This window comes from Rhinolophus hipposideros (genome assembly GCF_964194185.1).
Source record: "Rhinolophus hipposideros genome assembly, chromosome: 12".
NCBI lineage: Eukaryota > Metazoa > Chordata > Mammalia > Chiroptera > Rhinolophidae > Rhinolophus > Rhinolophus hipposideros.
This window is the reverse complement of record NC_138058.1, coordinates 51,118,390-51,137,287: the sequence shown is the minus strand read 5'-3', so window position 1 is coordinate 51,137,287 and position 18,898 is coordinate 51,118,390. Positions and strand designations below refer to the sequence as shown.

The 18,898-nt window shown below is 32.7% G+C and overlaps 1 protein-coding gene across 3 annotated transcripts in view; it reads right to left on the bottom strand.

The window, feature by feature from the left end:
* SOS1 (SOS Ras/Rac guanine nucleotide exchange factor 1) overlaps positions 1–18,898 on the bottom strand; it is a 121,893-nt gene that overhangs the window by 44,685 nt on the left and 58,310 nt on the right. For all 3 annotated transcript variants that reach the window (XM_081068679.1, XM_081068681.1, XM_081068680.1), the window contains exons 6-8: positions 16,820–16,963; positions 8,593–8,703; positions 8,417–8,515 (exon numbers count right to left, since the gene is read on the bottom strand). In XM_081068679.1, the coding sequence (XP_080924805.1) occupies positions 8,417–8,515; positions 8,593–8,703; positions 16,820–16,963 (354 nt within the window). The remainder of the gene's footprint in view (positions 1–8,416; positions 8,516–8,592; positions 8,704–16,819; positions 16,964–18,898) is intronic.

The window sequence follows — 18,898 nt, the reverse complement described above, 5'->3', positions numbered from 1 at the left end:
AAAGTAACAAATCCATTTAGACATGCATTTTATTTTTCTATTCCAAAAACGGTTCAAGTTTCTGAGTCATTTATCTATCATTTAAACTATAGCATTTCACATACAGAATATACAAGTGTCTCAAAAATGATGTTAATATACTTTAAAACCACAAACCCAAAATCTATTTCAAATCCCATAAAACTTTGTATGTAATATAATTTAAATGAAATAACTTTTAAATGTAATTTTTACCTTCATAGCATTAGTCAAGCATCTATTAATAAAATAAATTTCAATGCAATAAATGGCTTTTCTTTTAAGCATTCTTTCCTTCTTTTACTCAATATAGCTGATTTGGTTTTGATATATTAGTATGGGTATTGGTACAAAATAATTCAGGCTGACTACCATCAAAGGGGTAGTTTATTGTTGCTACAGAAACAAAGCAGTGGCAATTAGTATGTAAATGAGACTCCACAAAGCAACAACATCCTCTTGTTACCAAAGTGATATTCAATACCCTGCTTTTCATGGGTGCCTATTTAATAACATTCATTGATTAATAACAACAATTTAATTTTACAAATGAAGTTCATTTAAATAGTTAAAAATATCAAGTTCTAAGATTATATTGTTGTATATGAAATTATATTTAAATTTATTTAGATAATCATATTTTAAAGAACAATGAAAACTCATATGTTCTACAGAGAATATAAAATTTGCATTTTCAAAAGAAAGCAGCCACCTTTACAAGTGATTACTTCTTTTTCTGGTTTTTAGAAATAACTAGGAGGGGCAGTAGTAAATATGGCACATTGCCTGTCCAATGGAAACCCCAGGAACTAAATTGGATTAAATTTGAGGATCTCTGAACTGGAAAACAATATTCATAATAGTATTCAGGAGAGGAATAAAACTCAAGGTTGGTTTATATATAAAAAATAAAGTGTTGTACCTGATGCATTTTATAAGATTTCAACTAATTCACAAACATATAATAATCTCCCTTTGTTTAAAAATAAAAACTTGAGTTCATGTTTTTATTTCTAGAAATTAACTTTCTCCAACATGAGAGTAAATAAAATTAAGGAACTGCCATTTATTTGATGGTACAGGCAGACAGGACCAAACCCCAGGATTCCTGACTCTCAGTTCAGTGACCTTTTCAATATACTATCCAAAGAATTGAAATGACTTCAAAATACCTAATTAGAAAAGATTCACCAAATAAAACCTACTCCATTCAAACAGCTAAACTGCAATGCATAAAGATGACAAAATGTACAATAAATATACATCATAACTGTCTAAGTTTTGGGACATAAAAATAAAGATTTATCTTTATTGTAAATATTGTATACATATAAAGAGATCATCACAAAATGTGAGAACACAGCAAGGATTGGGATCATGTTTTACTTTGGAATGGTTACTTGGAGACTGCTTGATGAGCTACTAGACCAGATTACAATGTAGAAAATATAGCCAAGAGTAAATTTAATTTACTAGTCTCTTAACAAATGTATGGAATATTATCCAATTATTCCAGAAACTAACTAATTAAACCAACTGCTCCTGACTCTTTGCTATGTCATAACTCAATATTCCGTTAACGGCTGAGCACAAGTAAGACAATGACATGCAAATAAATTAACTATTCTTTTATGGTAGCAGCACAACTAAAAGGTATGGGTGAAGACGGTGAAATTCTTAACAAAAATGAGATTGATTTAGAGCTTGCCTGTAGACTCTAATTACTCATATTACTTTTTAAGTCAGGAAGTAAATTTCATAACCAGTTCCTTTTCCCACCAAAAGTTATTTTTTGAGTTAAGTGACTTCATGTATGAAGATAATCTCTTATAATACACAAAATTTCAACCAGTAAGTGATACTAATGATATTAACAGAATTTGATCTGCTTTTACTTAACCAGCCTAAACCCCCTAGACAAGTGAGCACGTGATCATTACCAAGGTTCTATAGATTACATGAAATAGTACAAATTTACAGTATAAATAATATAAATCTTCCTTAACTGTAATTTAAATAAAACAGTATCTTTATTAAATTAGCCACTGGTTGAAAACATAAAAATGAAATCATAAAACATAAATTGAGACATGACTTATAAAAACAAAATTCACAAGCTTTCTGAGAAAACTGACAAATTTTATTGAGATAATTAGGTGGTTTTTTGTATACTTTTAGAAAGTATTTGAATATTAATAGTAGTTGAGTGAAGGAAAAAAACTTCAAAAAGGCAGACCTATAGGGGAAGTAGTCAAGTCCCAATAAGAATTAATTTGACAAATATTTAATTAACTATCCATTATTTATTAGCAATGAAAATATAATAGTGAGCAAGCCAAACCAGTCCCTGCAGTTAGAGCTTAGCATGGAAAACTGAAGACGAATGACAGAGTGCTATGATGGGGAAAATACTGGGCACTCTGGAAAAACATTAACAAGAGCTTCTGAGCTAATAAAGGAAGAGAGGATAACAGGGAAGTTTTCCAGAAGGAAATGATTAGAAGACCTGAAGGCTAAAGGATAAGAATGATTAGCCTTGGGAAACAGAGGTACAAGAATGTACTAGGCGGAGGAAATAGCATGTGTGATTCAGAGACTTTTAGGACCAGGAGTGAGAGAAACTGGCTGAAAAGTAGAGCCTGGTGGATGGGAAAGATGAGGGGTAGGGAGAGGTGATGAATCAAAATGTTGAAGAAGTACATAAGAAGTACATAAGTCATGACTGCAAGCCTTATTAGAAACTTGGACATTAACCTGGGGAATGGTGAACCACTGAACATTTTAAGCTAGTGACTAATGTGATCAAATTTACAATTTAGGAAGATGGCTTTGGTTCGTTATTGTCAAGAGCAGATTGTTGGGGGAAGGGGAGATGAGAAAGGCAAAAAAACGAAAGGAGATTTGTGATAATCCAGATGAGATAATCATGGCCCTGATAGAGTATTGGAGGAAAAGAAAAGATGAATCCAAAAGAAGATTCTTTTCAAGAATGAAAAGGACTTACTTGGTGACTAAGTGGATGTGATGTGGAGAATGAGAGAGAAGAGTTGAGGACTCCCAGGTTTCTATTCTAAGCAACCAGTTAGATTGTGGATCCCCTCACTGAGAGAATGAGCATAGAAAGAATAGTTTTGCAGGGAAAGATAGCGAGTGTTGTAGAAAGTGAATTTGAGGCACTTGCACAATAAATAAGCAAAGCTGTTCAACAAACAGTTGGACAATAAATAGCCTACATTTCCCTATTTCCTTTTTTATACCCCACTTTGCATTGATTTCCTTTAATCCTTATGAGACCAGCATAAATTCCTGATTTTCTTCATACTGCTAAAAATCAACCTTTGCTGTAACAGGTTTGTTACCTGACAGCAAAGGGGTCACTGCTTTTTCTAGAGCAACTTCATGAGTAAATGATGGGGTTGGGGGTGGTGGCAGGAGAAGGGTGTGATGGGGTTCAGGACACACTACCCCTCAAAAAATGGTACCTTGGCATATTGAATATTTTAACTTGAAAGAGTTTGAAACAGCAGAATGGAGAGGGAAGGTTACTGACCTTCCTGCTTGTTTTCTCAATCTCCTTCAGCTTAAAATATTCAATATGGCTCCTATGCAGTGTAAAAACCACATTAAGTAAATTTATATGCTCTTCTCCTGCTAATCTGTCTTTGTCAGTTTACTTTTCAGACCCAGCCAGGAAATCTAAGAGGGTTGAGAAAAAATTTTCCTTCCCTATAGGTGCTTAGAAGCTGAAATATTTTAAAAAATAATAATAAAAGTAAATATATTAAAATAATAAATAAAAAAACTAAAACAAAACATTTTAATGGAGAACATTATGGCATGTAAATTATATCTCAATAAAGCTATGGTTTTTTTTAAAAAAGCAATAATTTAACACTCTTAGTAGATGCTAAATATCTGCTCTTCAGCTTTCTGTATACCTTTCAGAGTAGAATGTCTTCATTCTTAAAATGGGCTTTTAATGGATTTATCCATAAGATTGAGGGTAAATTCAATTTCCAGTCTGAAATATGCATTAATCAAAGAAATAAGACAATATTATGAGGTTTTAGAAAAAGTAAATGGCATATTTACAACAACACTTTTATCTACTGAATTCAAATATTAAATTTAAAAATACATTCAACCAAGAGAAGGGAAAACACAAAAATTTTGGCATCCAGGTGAGGGAAAAGATAAAAGATGATCAAGAAAAGTAAGAACAGTTTTTAAAAAATAAATACAACCGATGTTTAACCATGCCCAATATTAAAATCATATTTTAAATAGGATCCAGCTATTCCTCTTTGAATTTATTGAAATACATTTTCTAACATTAGCAGCTCTCTTGTCTTCCTGAGGAATCTGAGCTGCATCCCTTCACTGTTTCCCCTCCTCTAATTGTAGACACCACAGCCAAAACAAATACTGAAGAATTATACAAATTCAAGAACTTCCAGTAATAGTGGAATGAAGAAGTCTTGAAAACCCTCCTGCAGATAACAACTATTCAATCAGTACAAAATATAAAACATAACTATTTACAGACACTGGAAACCATCTAAAAGAAAGTATAAGCTAGTAGCATGATTACTCTTGAAAAACTGCAACTAGAAAGTGTACATGGTGAATGAAATTAGGAATTTCCCAACACCCCATGGCGACACTGAGGAAGAATGATAGGAAAAGAGTAGCTTTATAGGCTAAGGATGAAAGAGAGCAGAGTTTAAGAGGAAATTTAAGGGGAAAATCTGTAAGTGAATGAACTGCAGAAGGGTTGGGATGCAAAATCTGAGAGTAAACTCTACCCCAATACCTGGCTGACTGCTAAACTCTGCCTCCATGGGAAGACCCCAGGGAGCCTGACAAATAAAGCAGGCTGAGACCAAAGAAGAATCTACTATTGCAAAATAGAGCTGTAATAGGATGAGTTCTGCTGCTTTTTAAAAATTTAGTTTATTCCCCATTGTACACAGCTCAAGCAGAAAGGTGAAGCCTGGTTTAAGGTGCCAGGATACAGAGCCGGAGGCTGGCAGAGCAGCTGGAAATAAGGGGGAGTCTCCAGGTATAAGGGAACCACAGAGACAGTGCCCCCAAATCTGAACCTAATCTCTGTCCAAACACCTGTCTGACTGTCAAATAACACATGTGTAGGGAAGACCCGAGAGTGTTAAGGTTAAAAAAAGCAGCATATGGAAATTCTAAAAAGTGAACAGAGATATCAGCGGCTTCAAAACACAGAAGAGACAAACTGCAGCTGAGTCCAGGAAAGTTAACAGCCTACTAGAGTAAAAACATCAACAGTAAAACAAACAAACAAACAAACAAAAAACCCACAAAACTCCCAAACCAAAAAAAAAACTTCCAACAATCCTCTCAATCCTCAGCACAACAGAATTCAGAGTTGTTAACTAGCCAAAAAAGAGACCATATTCAGGGAAAAAAGTCAATTAATAGAAACCGAGTGCAAATCGGCCCAGATGTTGGATTTAGGAAAGACTTCAAAGTGGCTTTTATGATCATGTTCAAAGAATTAAAGGAAAACATGGTCTTATTGAGTGGACAGATAGGGAATCTCTGGAAACTATAAAACAATATCCAAATGGAAATTCTAGAGTAAGTATAATAACTAGCTCTATCAACAGATCAATAGAAATTACCAATTTGAAGAACAAAGAGAAAAAAAGATTTAAGAAAAATTAACAGTCTGAGAGACTTGTGGAACAACATAAAGTAGTTAAACATACATGTAACTGGAGTTCCAGAAGGAGTGGAAATGAGAGAAAAATGGTGAAAAAATGCAACAATAATGCAAAAGCAAGTTAAAATCTAAAGGGTAGAAAGGAGTCAAACTTTATACAGGAAATCAACACTAAAAAGTGTTAGGATCTCTCATGAAAATAAAATACCTTTTAAAACCATCTCTTTGTTCTTAGAGAGAAAATTACCAAAACTATAAAAGCACCTCACAGTAGTTTAATTGATTTAAAATAAAAAAACTGTAGTACAATAATCAGCTGTTTATTTATAATGGCTCCTGAAATTACACTATCCTATGCTTAACTTTAGATATTCAACATTTTTGGTCAGATATACCACTTTGGCTCACTGCTTTGAGCCCATCATTTCTGGATAAGAATTCCTAAATTTAGAAAGCTAGTTCACTCAAGGGAATAAAAGCTAAAGAGATCTCTGCTGGGAGTATTTTTGTAAGACTCAGAGAGAAATTATGTTTTCTAAATATCCTCTTATTGCTGGTATTAAGACATCTGTTCATGGGCAGTATAAAAAAACGGTTTTAAGCATACAGCAATTAAACCAGATGCAAAACATGAATTAAAAAAAAGTAGAGAAAAAATGATCTAGAGAAGATATTTGATACTGTGCAGCTTCCAAACTGGAAAAGCAGCAAACCAAAGCCATGAACAAGTGCATACAAGATATTCATAGAAAGGATCTACACAGCATATTTCTTTACAAAGAGTTTTTGGCACACTATTGTGAAGGACATGAGTAGGTGTTTAAACTGTATGAGGTAGCACAATTCACAGTTGCCTTTTCTAATTTGCTTTATGTAGCATTAAAAAAAAAAAAGGCTACTTTGGGAGGGGAAAAAAAATCTACTTTTAATATTTCTTAGTTCTTGATCCTAAGGTTTCCACTCACTGCACCATTCAGTTTTAAATTTTTATCTCTAACCCTTTCCCACAATTCCCGTACTTAAGCATTTGGGGCTACAATTTGTGTAAATTTGTGATGTTAAGGGGGAAAAGTGAAGGACTATACTTCAAGTCAGTCTAGTTCTCAAAAATCTAGGCAGTAATATGAACCAGGGATACCCAAGCTTAAACCAATAGAAATCTTTTAAATTTCTGAACGATGCACTTACAAAATAAAAACTGTTAACCCACCAATTAAAAAATTTTTAGTTTGCTTGCACTTGGAGTAAATAATTACTCTTATATTAAGATGATTAGGTTTTACAGCTTTCTGTACCTTCATCAAAGCTTCTTTTCTCACTTATAAATTAATAACTGCTTTGAGGTTTCATATGGCCTTTAATTCTTCAGAGTTTCCTTAGTCTTGGTTTAAAAATCCCATTATGAAGGATTCTATATAACAAACTTGTTTGCAAATGTCCCATGACTATGGTTTGTCATAATGAATTCTTGGTAAGGAATGATTTTTACACACCAAGTGCTTCCTCTTGATTATTCTCTTAAAAATAATCATCCTATATTACCTGGTGGTGAAGAATGGTATTTTGTTTGAAGTCTAGAACAGAGAGCTAAGAGATCTGTAATTCTACCTGGTGATTAAATCCTTTAATTCCCTTAGTCCTTTCCCAAATCAAACATTCCTACTTGAAAAATCTAACTGAAGTCCAAATGACTACAATGTAAAGAGACCTAAGAAAATGTAGGGATGAGAGTTCTTCCAATTTACCAAATTCAGAGTCCTTCTATTCATTCAATGATTCATTACAGACAGTCCATTTCATCATGTGCTCCTGCAAACTACAAACATGATTTCTAGTAATACATTGTCCATAACAAAATCATGATATTAAATAGAACTTTTCTTTAATGAAACATTCTTTTAAAGCTTAAGAAATAATAATAGTATTAGTACATGCCTTAATTTTATCTTTATGGGGCTAGTTCAGTAAAGGTAAATAGAATATCTTTATTATCTCATCCATTATTTAAAATTTTTGAAAAAATTTTGTTTTTAGAGACATATTATCCATAATCTAAAGGAGACATCATTAGATACATAAAATATTTAAAAGTAAATAACTTTGAATTACAACTGAATTATTATTTATATAGAGTTAGGTTCCCTTTTTCTTAATTTCAATGTACAGCAAGAAAAGGAAAGGCGCCCGCCTTTCCCCCTTTGGAGGGGAAGCAAAACCCTTTCTTTTTGGTCTGCGCTTCTTAAATTGAGTATTTTGAACTGTGATCACATGGTGAATTTTTACTGGGATTACATACAGCTCACTGTTTCTAAAGTAGCAATTAGCAGTTTTATAGAGATATTTGCAAACTTCAGCTATGAAAACTGGGTAATTAATATTCCCTATTTGCCTTTATTCCCACACTATCTAAGTCCCTGAATTTGCTGAGGTCCCAAAATGCAGACTTGGATGCATGAGTTGTTTCCAAGTAACTGACCATGGAAACAAAACGTAAGGGCACAAGATAAAAACTATCTGATCACTGCTTTAAAATACACCATTTAAACTGGAGAAAATATGCCCCTCTTTTGCAGATTCATTTACATTTGCTTCTCAACTAAAACAAGAAAATAGATACAGACTAATGTCCATGCGTGCACATATAATAATTCACAAAAAAGTTGGTAAAAAAATTGCATCACACTTGAATATTTTTCTTACCTTCAAAAGTTCAAAGTAATGTAGACAGTGGTAAACCGGGGCTAGAAGCAGCCTGGGTAAAACATATTGAACAGCTTCTTTGAAACCTTCGCCTATTGACTAGAAAACAAAGTGATTTAATTTTTTTTAAGTTTACTTTTCAGACATCATATATATTGATTTAAAAATTACTATACCTGCAAATAAAGTGCCGCTCCAGGCTTTGATAACTGACTAAGGAAACGATCATGAAAACCAGGTCGTAAAATATCTCGAGCATATGATTCATATGGATCAAATGCCAGTTCCTTAGGAAACAAAGAGGGTAAAACATAAATAATCTTTCTCCAAGGTAGAACATAAAAAACCTCATAAACTCAGAAAGATTAAATTATAGGCACATCTATGCCAGCACAATTATATATTTCCTTTAAAGCCTCAAAACAAAATTACATGGCTAGTTATCATAATTTTAACAGAATAAATCTAATATTCTCAAGTAAGAGAGTAAATCAATTCTTTCCGATGAGTAATGGGATTCTTATATGTTATGACACCTCAACAAAGGATTCTAGCAGAGTATTATCAACAAACATGTTTATAAGAACGGGCAGACTTTTGGTTTTGGAAAACAAACAGGCTTAACCTAAAAATCAAAGAACACAGATAACTACAACCAGATAAAGTACAAACATTTAGAATACTGGTGCCAGACATGTACTTTCTCATGGTCATTTCTTAGTGGTAGACTTTTACTTTCACATTCTGTAAGCCAGAGGTAACAGTTAATATCATCTAAAATTCATTTTTCCAGTTTTCACCAAACAATTTAATCCAAATTGCCAATAATTTTTACCATCATCAATCATTAATAAACCGAACAAGTGTACTGGTATATCTAAAAGAGTAGAATCTACTGGTTTTGATGATTCCTGAGGCAAAATAGAGTAGGTGTCTTGATTTTAGCAGGAGGTAGGATCTCTACTCTCTTCCATCCTGCGCCTTATTCCAGGTTGAAAAAAAAATATATTATGAATATGGTGCTCTAGATTCTAGCAAGAACTCATTTCTATGAAGGGTAATTCTAGAAGGAAGAAGAGGACATCTAGTGGAGGAATACAGCAGAACGAAGTAAGAGAGAATGACAAGAACAAGTGATATTTGTGGATTAACTATGCTTAATGTTTCTCAGATCGTTTTTTAAAGATTGAATAATAATGACACAAGGTCAGAAATTAGAAGACCTGAGTTCTGTTCTTTGTGAAATGCAATATGGCACATAAAGTTCCAAGTCATCCTGAATCCTTGAGCTGGCTCTTAGTTCATTTCCCAGTTTCAATTCCTTCATTTGTCTTTCCAACTATTTTCTATAATAATATAACATTGGAAATTACAGTCCAACCCATTGAGATTTTTCAGGAATGGACAGTTTCAACATAAACAACAGAAGGGAGTCAGGTATGAATAGAGTATATGAGACAGAGGAATGAAAATGTGGTTAGATGCTCATATCTTAGGTCTCTTGAACTCTAGAAATTATCATATACAGCAGATAATGTTTGCCCTCCTACCCTTTCAATAAACTCTAGTATATTACAGAATCTTTATGAGAAATATATGAAATGCTAGACAGCATAGTGGCTTACAAGCATGCCTTTAGAGTCACAGTGAGTTCCAATTCTGATGGTGCTGCTTATTCGCTGTGTGACCTTTGACAAACTACTCTTTCTAAGCCAGTTTCCTCATTGGAAAATGTGAATAATACCTACTTCAAGGGGTTGCTTTAGGAATTAAATGAGGTATCATATGTAAAGCGCTTACAATTAGGTATGCACATAATAAGCACTGAATAAATGGTACCTAGTATTATCATTCTAAAATAGCTAGTATCAGAAAAAACAAATAATCCAATTAAAAAATGGGCAAAGGACCTGAATAGACATTTCTCCAAAGACATACAATTGGCCAATAGATATATGAAAAGATGCTCAACATCACTAATCATCAGAGAAATGCAAATTAAAACCAAAATGGAATATCACCTTATTCCAGTCAGAATGGCTATCATCAATAAATCAACAAATGACAAGTGTTGACAAAGATGTGGAGAAAAGGGAACCCTCATGCACTGCTGGTGGGATTGCAAATTGGTGTATCCACTATGGCAACAGTATGGAGGGGCCTCAAAAAGTTAGAAATAGAGCTACCTTATGACCCAGCAATTCAGACTCTGGGTATTTGTCTGAATGAAATCTAAAACGCTAATTCAAAAAGATACATGCAGTTCTATGTCCACTGTAGCATTATTTACAATAGCCAAGATATGGAAGCAACCTAAGTGTCCATCAATAGACAATTAGATAAAGTGTCCATCAATAGACAATTAGATAAAGAAGATGTGGTACATATATACAATGGAATATTACTTGGCCATAAAAAGGATGAGATTTTATCTGCAACAATATGGAAGGACCTATAGGGTGTTATGTTAAGTGAAGTAAGTCAGAAACACAAATACCATATGATTTCACTTACATGTGGAATCTAAAAAACAAAATAAATGAACAAACGAAACAGAATCAGACTCACAGAGAACTGATGATTGCCAGATGGGAGGGGGTTAAGGGAACTGAGTGAAAAACGTGAAAGGATTAAGAAGTACAAATTGGTAGTTACAAAATAGTCATGGGAATACAAAGTATAGCATAGGGAATACAGTCAATAATATTGTAATGAATATGTATGGTGCCAGGTGGGTATTAGACTTATCAGGGGGAATCACTTCATAAATTATATAAATGTTTAACCACTATGCTGTACACCTGAAACTAACATAATATTGAATGTCAGCTATAATTGAAAAATTAAAATTAAAAAAATTAGAATAGCTAATATTGAGAGAAAAAAATTAACAACTGGGAATCCAAGTTCTAATATTTTTTAGAATAAATTTGTGGCAAGCACTTCTAAGAATCCATTTATAAGTTAATAGATGATTTTATGATTAGTTTGCTGGTTAAAATGCAATACTTATAAAATTCATTAAAATTTCAATTATCAATATACATAATTGTGTGTAACAATTAGAATATTCTAAACATAAAGAAAAGTACAGAGAACAGCCTAACATTACTATATTCACCATCCAGCTCAGAAAAGCAACGTTTTATAATACCTACTTCAGATTTTTTTTTTTAAAGAAATAAAACACTATAGATGTAATTGATCTCCTGGACTTCCTTTCACAAACTTATCTCCTCTCATGCTGATGCCAGAGGAAATCACTATCCTGAATTTGAATTTTCATGTAGTTTTTATATCATAATTACATATGTATCAAGAAACAAGGTGTTTTCAAATTTTATATAAGTATAATGTATATATTCTTCTGCAATTTGCTTTTTTACATTCAAAATTGTTTTCAAGATTTATCCATTTTGATTCATGCAGTTCCTTCCGATTCATTTACTTTTAACTCTGTATAATATTCTACTGTATAAATGTATCTTTTGGTAGGTAAATTTTTTATTTGGAAACATACACAGTTAGGAGAAATAATAGAGAAAGATCCTACATGACACTACTCCGTTTCCCACAGTGGTAACATCTTGCAATAGTACAATATAGTGCAGTATCACAACCTGGCTATTCACACTGAGGTGGTAAAATGCAAAATACTCCCATCACCACAAGGATATATTTACCTCCCTCCCATCACCACCTACTCTTTAGCCCCTAGCAACCACTAATCTGTTCTGCATCGCAACAGTTTTTCCTTTCAAGAATGTTACATAGATGGAATTATACAGTATGCAACCTTGCTGAATTGCTGGATTATATAGTAATTCTACGTTTAACTTTTTGAGAAACTGCCAAACTGTTTTCCAAACAGCTGTACCATTACACTCCCACCAGCAAAGTATGAGGATTCTAATTTCGCCACCTCCTCATCAACACTTATTTTCCTTTTTATTTTTGTTGTAGCCATCTTACTGGGTGTGAACTGGTACTTCATAATGGTTTTGCATTTCACTGATGACTAATGATGTAAGCATCTTTTTATGTGCTTGGTGGCCATTAGAGTATCTTCTCTGGTGAAATTCCTGCTCAAATCCTTTGCCCATTTTAAAACCGGGTTGTCTTTTTCTAAGAGTTCTTTATATACACTAATACTACACTATTATCAGATATATGATTTGCAAATATTTTCTCCCATTCAGTGTGCTTTTAACTTTTGACAGTGTTCTTTGAAGCGCAAAAGTTTTTAATTTTAAGTTCAAATTATGTATTTTTTTCTTGTGTAGCTCGTGATTTTGGTGTAATATATCTAAGAATCCTTTGCCAAGATCATGAAGATTTAGCTGGGCTTTCTTCTAAGCGTTTTATAATTTTAGCTTACGTTAGGTCTTTGTTCCATTTTGAGGTTATATTTGTATATGGTGTAAAGAGTTCAACTTCACTCTTTTGCGCTTCTCATAACTTTGTCTTTTTGTGAATAGTTTTAAACTTTTAATCTGTTCTTTATGGCTTGCACTTTCTATGTGTTCTTTCAAGAAACTCTTTTTTATCTCAAAGTCATAAATATGTTCTACATTTTCTTCTGAACTACTAAAGTTTTGTTTTTCTTTTTTAGATTTTAATCTATTGAGAACTTTTTGTGTATGATATGAGCTAGGGAAGACATTTTTTCTTTTCATATGGATAACTATAGTTCTTTTTTCCCTATCTGTAATTATAATCTATAAGCAGTATTGCTATTCTTTTGGTGATTTTCCTAAATGTTTTAAAAATCAAACATAGTTTGTCATCTGTGAATTCTTCTAAATTTTAAAGAGTTTAAAGTTGTTCAGTTTTCCTATCCTGAATACAAGTGTACTTTTTACACACTGTACATTTTTATTGCTGGTGCTTAAAAGTTTAGTTTAACCCTTCTTTTTAAATACAAAAAATTAAAATTTGTTTTTTTCAAATATTCAATAGTTTACCAAGTTTACCAACACATTTCTCACCATTAGTCCTTGTATTCCTGACTTCCCTAAGTACAACTTTCCTTCTTGCTGAAGAACATCCTTTAATACTTCTTGCAATGTGGGCCTATGGGTAGTAAACTCTCTTGGTCAACGTATGTCTTTTTATTTGTTCCTTACTTTTTCTCTGATTTTTTATTAAATTGAGGTATAACTTACATAAAGTCCATAATTTGATCAACTTTAACATATTTATGCAATGCATCTGTGTAATTATCTGTGTAATTACCACCCAGACGAGGAAACAGAAATCCAGCACCTCAGACAAGCTTCTTCATGCACTACAGTCAACCACCATTCTAACCTCTATGACCAAAGATCTGTTTACATGTTTTAGAACTTCCTACAAATGCAATTAGACAGCATTACGTCTTCATATTTCACTCAATACTATGCTGCCTTTTTAAAAAATCAGTAGTTCCTTTTTATTGCCATATAGCATTTCACTGTATGAATATATCACAAATTATCCATTATGAACACACCTGTTACAAACATTCTTGAAAATACCTTTTGGTAAACACAGGCATTCATTTCTGTTTGGTATATACCCAAGAGTGAAACTGCTGGAAGAATATAAGGTACATCGTTTAGCTTTAGTAGATATGCCAAACAGTTCTCCAAAGTAGCTGTACCAATTTACACCCCCTCTACCAGTTATGCAGAGTTCCAACTGCTCCATGGTTTTAAATTGCATGAATAATGATGCTGAACACCTTTTGTTCTTTTAGGAAGTACCTGCTCACATCTTTTGTCTATTTTTGAAAATAACTAAGCTGTCTTTTAGTTATTGATTTGTAGTTCTTTACATACTCTGGATATGAGTCCTTCATTGGTTATAGATATTACAAACATTGTCTCCAGCCTATAGCTTGATTTTATCTATTGTTAAAAAGGTGTTCATACATTTAATGAAGTCTAGTTTATCAATCTTTTATGGTGTTTTTGTGTCCTGTTTAAGAAATCTTTGCCTATTGCAAGGTCATGAAAATTTCCTATGTTTGTTTCTGCAAGCTTTACTATTTTAAATCTTTCTACTCACTCTAGAACAAAAGTTTAGTTGGGTAGAAAATACTATGTCCTCTTAGTACTTTGAAGTTATCACTCGACTGACTGCTAGCCTCTTCTTGCAGAGAAGCCTCCTGTCATTCTAATTGTAGTTTCCCTTCTCTCTCACAGTTTAAAACATGTTCTATAGTTTCACTGCAATGTTTTTGGCTGTGGGCTTATTTTTATTTACCCTGCCCAATATTTGGAATTCATTTTTGATCTGGGAGTTTGTGTCTTCATTTCTGGAACATTCTCAATTTTTATCTCTTCAAATATTGCCATCATTCTTTGTCCTGAAACTCCTACTAGATGTATACTGAAGCCTTTCAATGTAGACTTTATTACTCTTAAGTGATCTTTCGTATTATCTTGGTCTCTGTCACATTCTCAGTGGACTTCTCAATTCTTCTAAATCTTCCAATTTACTAATTTTATCCTTGAAGTAGGTTTGGAAAATGTTATACTACATAATGAGTTTTTATTGTAATGCCTTATATTTAAATTCTAGTATCTTCTGATACCTACTTGTTCTTGTTTCCTTCTTGCCTGTTTTGTTTCACAATGTTTCCTTTGTAAATGAATAATGTGCCTTCATTTATCTCTTTAAGCATCCTAAACTTCTTTTAAACTCTTTTTATGTCTATTGTACAAAATTAATTTCATCTAAAATGAATTTATTTTGTAATTGTTGATTTTGTTAGGTATTATTCTAAGCATTAGAATTTGTCTTGCATTTTAGAATTTTGTATTATAGGCTTCTTAGAGGTAGGCTTTACATTTCTGTTTTCCTTTTTTTCTCTCCCATCCCTTCATGATCACCTTTGTAGACCAGAACCTGCTACTGAAATGAGTTTTCAGTCGCAGGCTCTGGGATAATATTGGTTTAATATTGTGCGATACTTTAAGTTTTAAGATATATTTGTTATAATGTAGTGATTCTGTTACCCCCAGTTTTCTATAAATCCTTGTAGGCAGCAGGTTGGCAGATTTCCCCAGCATCCTATTAAAACCAGGGTCTTGGAACAAGAAGTCTTGCTCCGTTTCATGGGCACATTTAGTCCTTATTATCCTTAAGAGCTAAACACCCAGCTACCAACAGCTCACTACCTTGAGTGTCTATTCCATTTCTGATCTTGTTTCTGAGTTTTGTCATATATATTCCTTTTTTTAAGATGCTTTATTGACATCTGTGTGCTAAAAGCAAGAGTAGAGGGGCTGTAGTGAAGTTTAAACTTACCATATTATTTTGCCTGAAAGTGTTAACTTTTTTTATGTTTTACAAATTCAACCCTGTGTTATAATAAAAGATATAGTGGATTTTAGAATGACAACAAAGTGAGAGCTAGAAGTCTCTGAATGATTATCAATGTTAACTATTAGGACAAACTCATATATTTTAGCCATTTGAAATATCCAAGGAAAGGGCAACCATTTTTCTACACCCATGATACCTGAATCATCTAGGTCCTGGACTTCTTTCCTACCCTGTTTCCCCAAAAATAAGACCTAGCCGGACCATCAGCTCTAATGCGTCTTTTGGAACAAACATTACTATAAGACCCGGTCTTATATTATATATGTTAAAATAAGACCGGGTCTTATATTATATAATATTATATAAAACCCGGTATAATATAATATAATACAATATAATACAATACAATAAATATAATATAATAAATATAACACCAGGTCTTATATTAATTTTTGCTCAAAAAGACACATTAGAGCTTATGGTCCAGCTTGGTTTTATTTTTGGGGAAACACAGTATTTACTTTACCCCTCCTATTCTTAATAATAATGTGCAGTTGTTATATATTGATTAACTGACCGTGTGAAAGTGGTTAGCTAACTAGTTTAGGTAGGTTATTTTATTTAATTTTCACAAGAATCCTGAGTCCAATAATTATCAGTATTTCACAAATATAGATATGGAGGTTTCGAGATGTGAAATAAATTGCCGCCGGTCTCATGAAACTAGTAAGTGGCAGGGTTTAGACTGGAACACAAGCAGTTTGACCTCATATCCAAGTTCTATGGTCTTTTCATTGACGAGGTACTCATGGACTTTCCTTAGCCTTGCTATGTTTAGACAACTGAGTGTCAGCTGTAAATGCCTCCCCTCCATGGGATCTGATTTTTTACAATGGATGAGTGACTACTTTTTCTGTGTTTTGTAAGATAATAGAAACAACTGTTGACAATGACCCTCTGAGGAATGGGCAAGAAAGCTGAGTAGACAGCAGTTAATACTATGGCTTTAGCTGGAAACAAGAAGATTCCAATTTTAATGGAAATGTAGGTTTTTTATGCAGATTTGTTTGGGTATGTAATTGAAGCACTTACCTCTGCTAAGTCTTCAAAGCAGCTTCCTACTAATGGATGGGGACTGCCTTCATCAGTCATTTCTACAGTATCTTCTATATGGCCCAGTAACTTTACACTAAGTTCATGTATATCTACTATCCGACTAAATATATTTTCTACATCCTGTTGGGAGAAAAAACATTAATTCAGTTAGGGTGTATAATAAAAACAAATTTTTAGCCAATAAGTCATTTTATAATCATAAAATTTAACATGGCAGATACAGTTAGAAATTTTAAAGACTTACAAATACAAGTAAAAGGTAATTCAAGAACTTTTGCAATAATGTACAATTTGCAATTAGATTTCTTTAGGTTAGTGGTTGTCAAACATTTTGGTCTCAGTACTCATTCACATTCTTAAAAATTACTGAAGACTCTAAAGGGCTTTTGTTTATAATCCATCATCAATATTTATTATATTAGAAATTAAAACCAAGAAAATTTTTAAACATTAATAGCTAGCACTTTTATGAAAAGTAACTACATTTTTCTAAAACAAAAATTTAGTGAGAAAAATAACACTGTTAATGTTTTTGCACATCTCTACATCTAGTTTAATAGAAGATGGGGATTTTCATATGTGTTTCCATGTTCAATCTGTTGTGGTACATTGTTTTGTTAAAGCATATAGAGAAAATCTGGCTTTACACAGATAGGTAGTTGGAAAAAGAAGCAGTATTTTAATAGTCTATTCAAATAATTGTGAATGTCATTTTCTTTTTGTAGTTTCTTTATTATGTCATATACCATAAAATTCACTCTTTTTGAGGGTACTATTCAATGGTTTTCACAGAGCTAGCTGTTCAATCATCAGTACTGTCAAATTCCAGAACGTCTATTAGCAGCACTCTCCAGTCTACTTTTCCCCTCTGTCGCTGGCAACCACTCATCTACTTTCTATCTCTATTGGTTTGCCTATTCTGGATAGTTCCTATGAATGCAGTAAATACCTTTCATGGTATTATACCGAAATTCAACAAATGGTAGTTTCTTAAAGGTTAGTTGCAACGTGGAATCTGAAAACATATCATTTTTATGCTGTTACGTTAAAATCCATTGGACTATTTTGAACTTTGAATGAATCTTTTACCCATGTGTGGTTTTGTATTATGAATTTGGTCACTTAGAAAATATTGGTCCATTGAGTTTTACAGATCTTCTGAATGTTAACACATATAATACATTTCAATATACAATATTAAAAGACCAAATCCATTAGTACCATCACTGATTGTGGGAGTGGATGCAAATTTCACAAAATTCTAATTTCACTTGAAAGTTCAAATTTTATCACTTTCAATACTGCCAGTTATTTTCCTTGAAGTGACATGTGGGTACACTTTATTTATTCCCACCACCACACTTCATTCATTTTTTAGAAATGTCTGTTAAATACACACGTCTGAATAATCATAGTTTGTCAATCATTCTTTAAGGTAAAAGTAGTGAAAAAAGTTGCTAGTTGTTAGCAACTCAAACAATCATACTCTTACAGCGCTTTTCCTCAAGACAATGACCACACTTGGGTATGCAGCACAAGTGCTTTATGCGTGCTATCTTCTCTAACCCAGGCTTTCTTGTGGCACACGAAGCTCTTGTTCTACCAGTAATGACAAAGAATCTATATGAATCCATATCGTCCCCTTTTACTTCATTTATTCATTCTATTCTTCTATTGTTTTATTTTTACTAATAATTGATACACATACAAGAATACTCAATACAACACTTCATAACTTGTATAAAATTTTCTGTAGGTTAGATTCCTGGATAAAGATTTTTGTCATCGGGTATATATTTATAATATCAATGGATATTTTCTTTAAAAAAGTCTGCTTGTTTAAACTCTCATCAGTAGTGTATGGGAGTAATAGTTTTGCCAAGACCTTACAACACTAAATATTGTCTACCCTAACTTTCAAAAAGATGCTTAATTGAAAAATAAGTACTAATTTGAATTTATCCAATTACTATTTTTTGATTTGATTACTTCTATCAGTGACTATAATTTTTTGGTTAAATCAACTTTGACATGTGATTTGTATCCAATAAGATA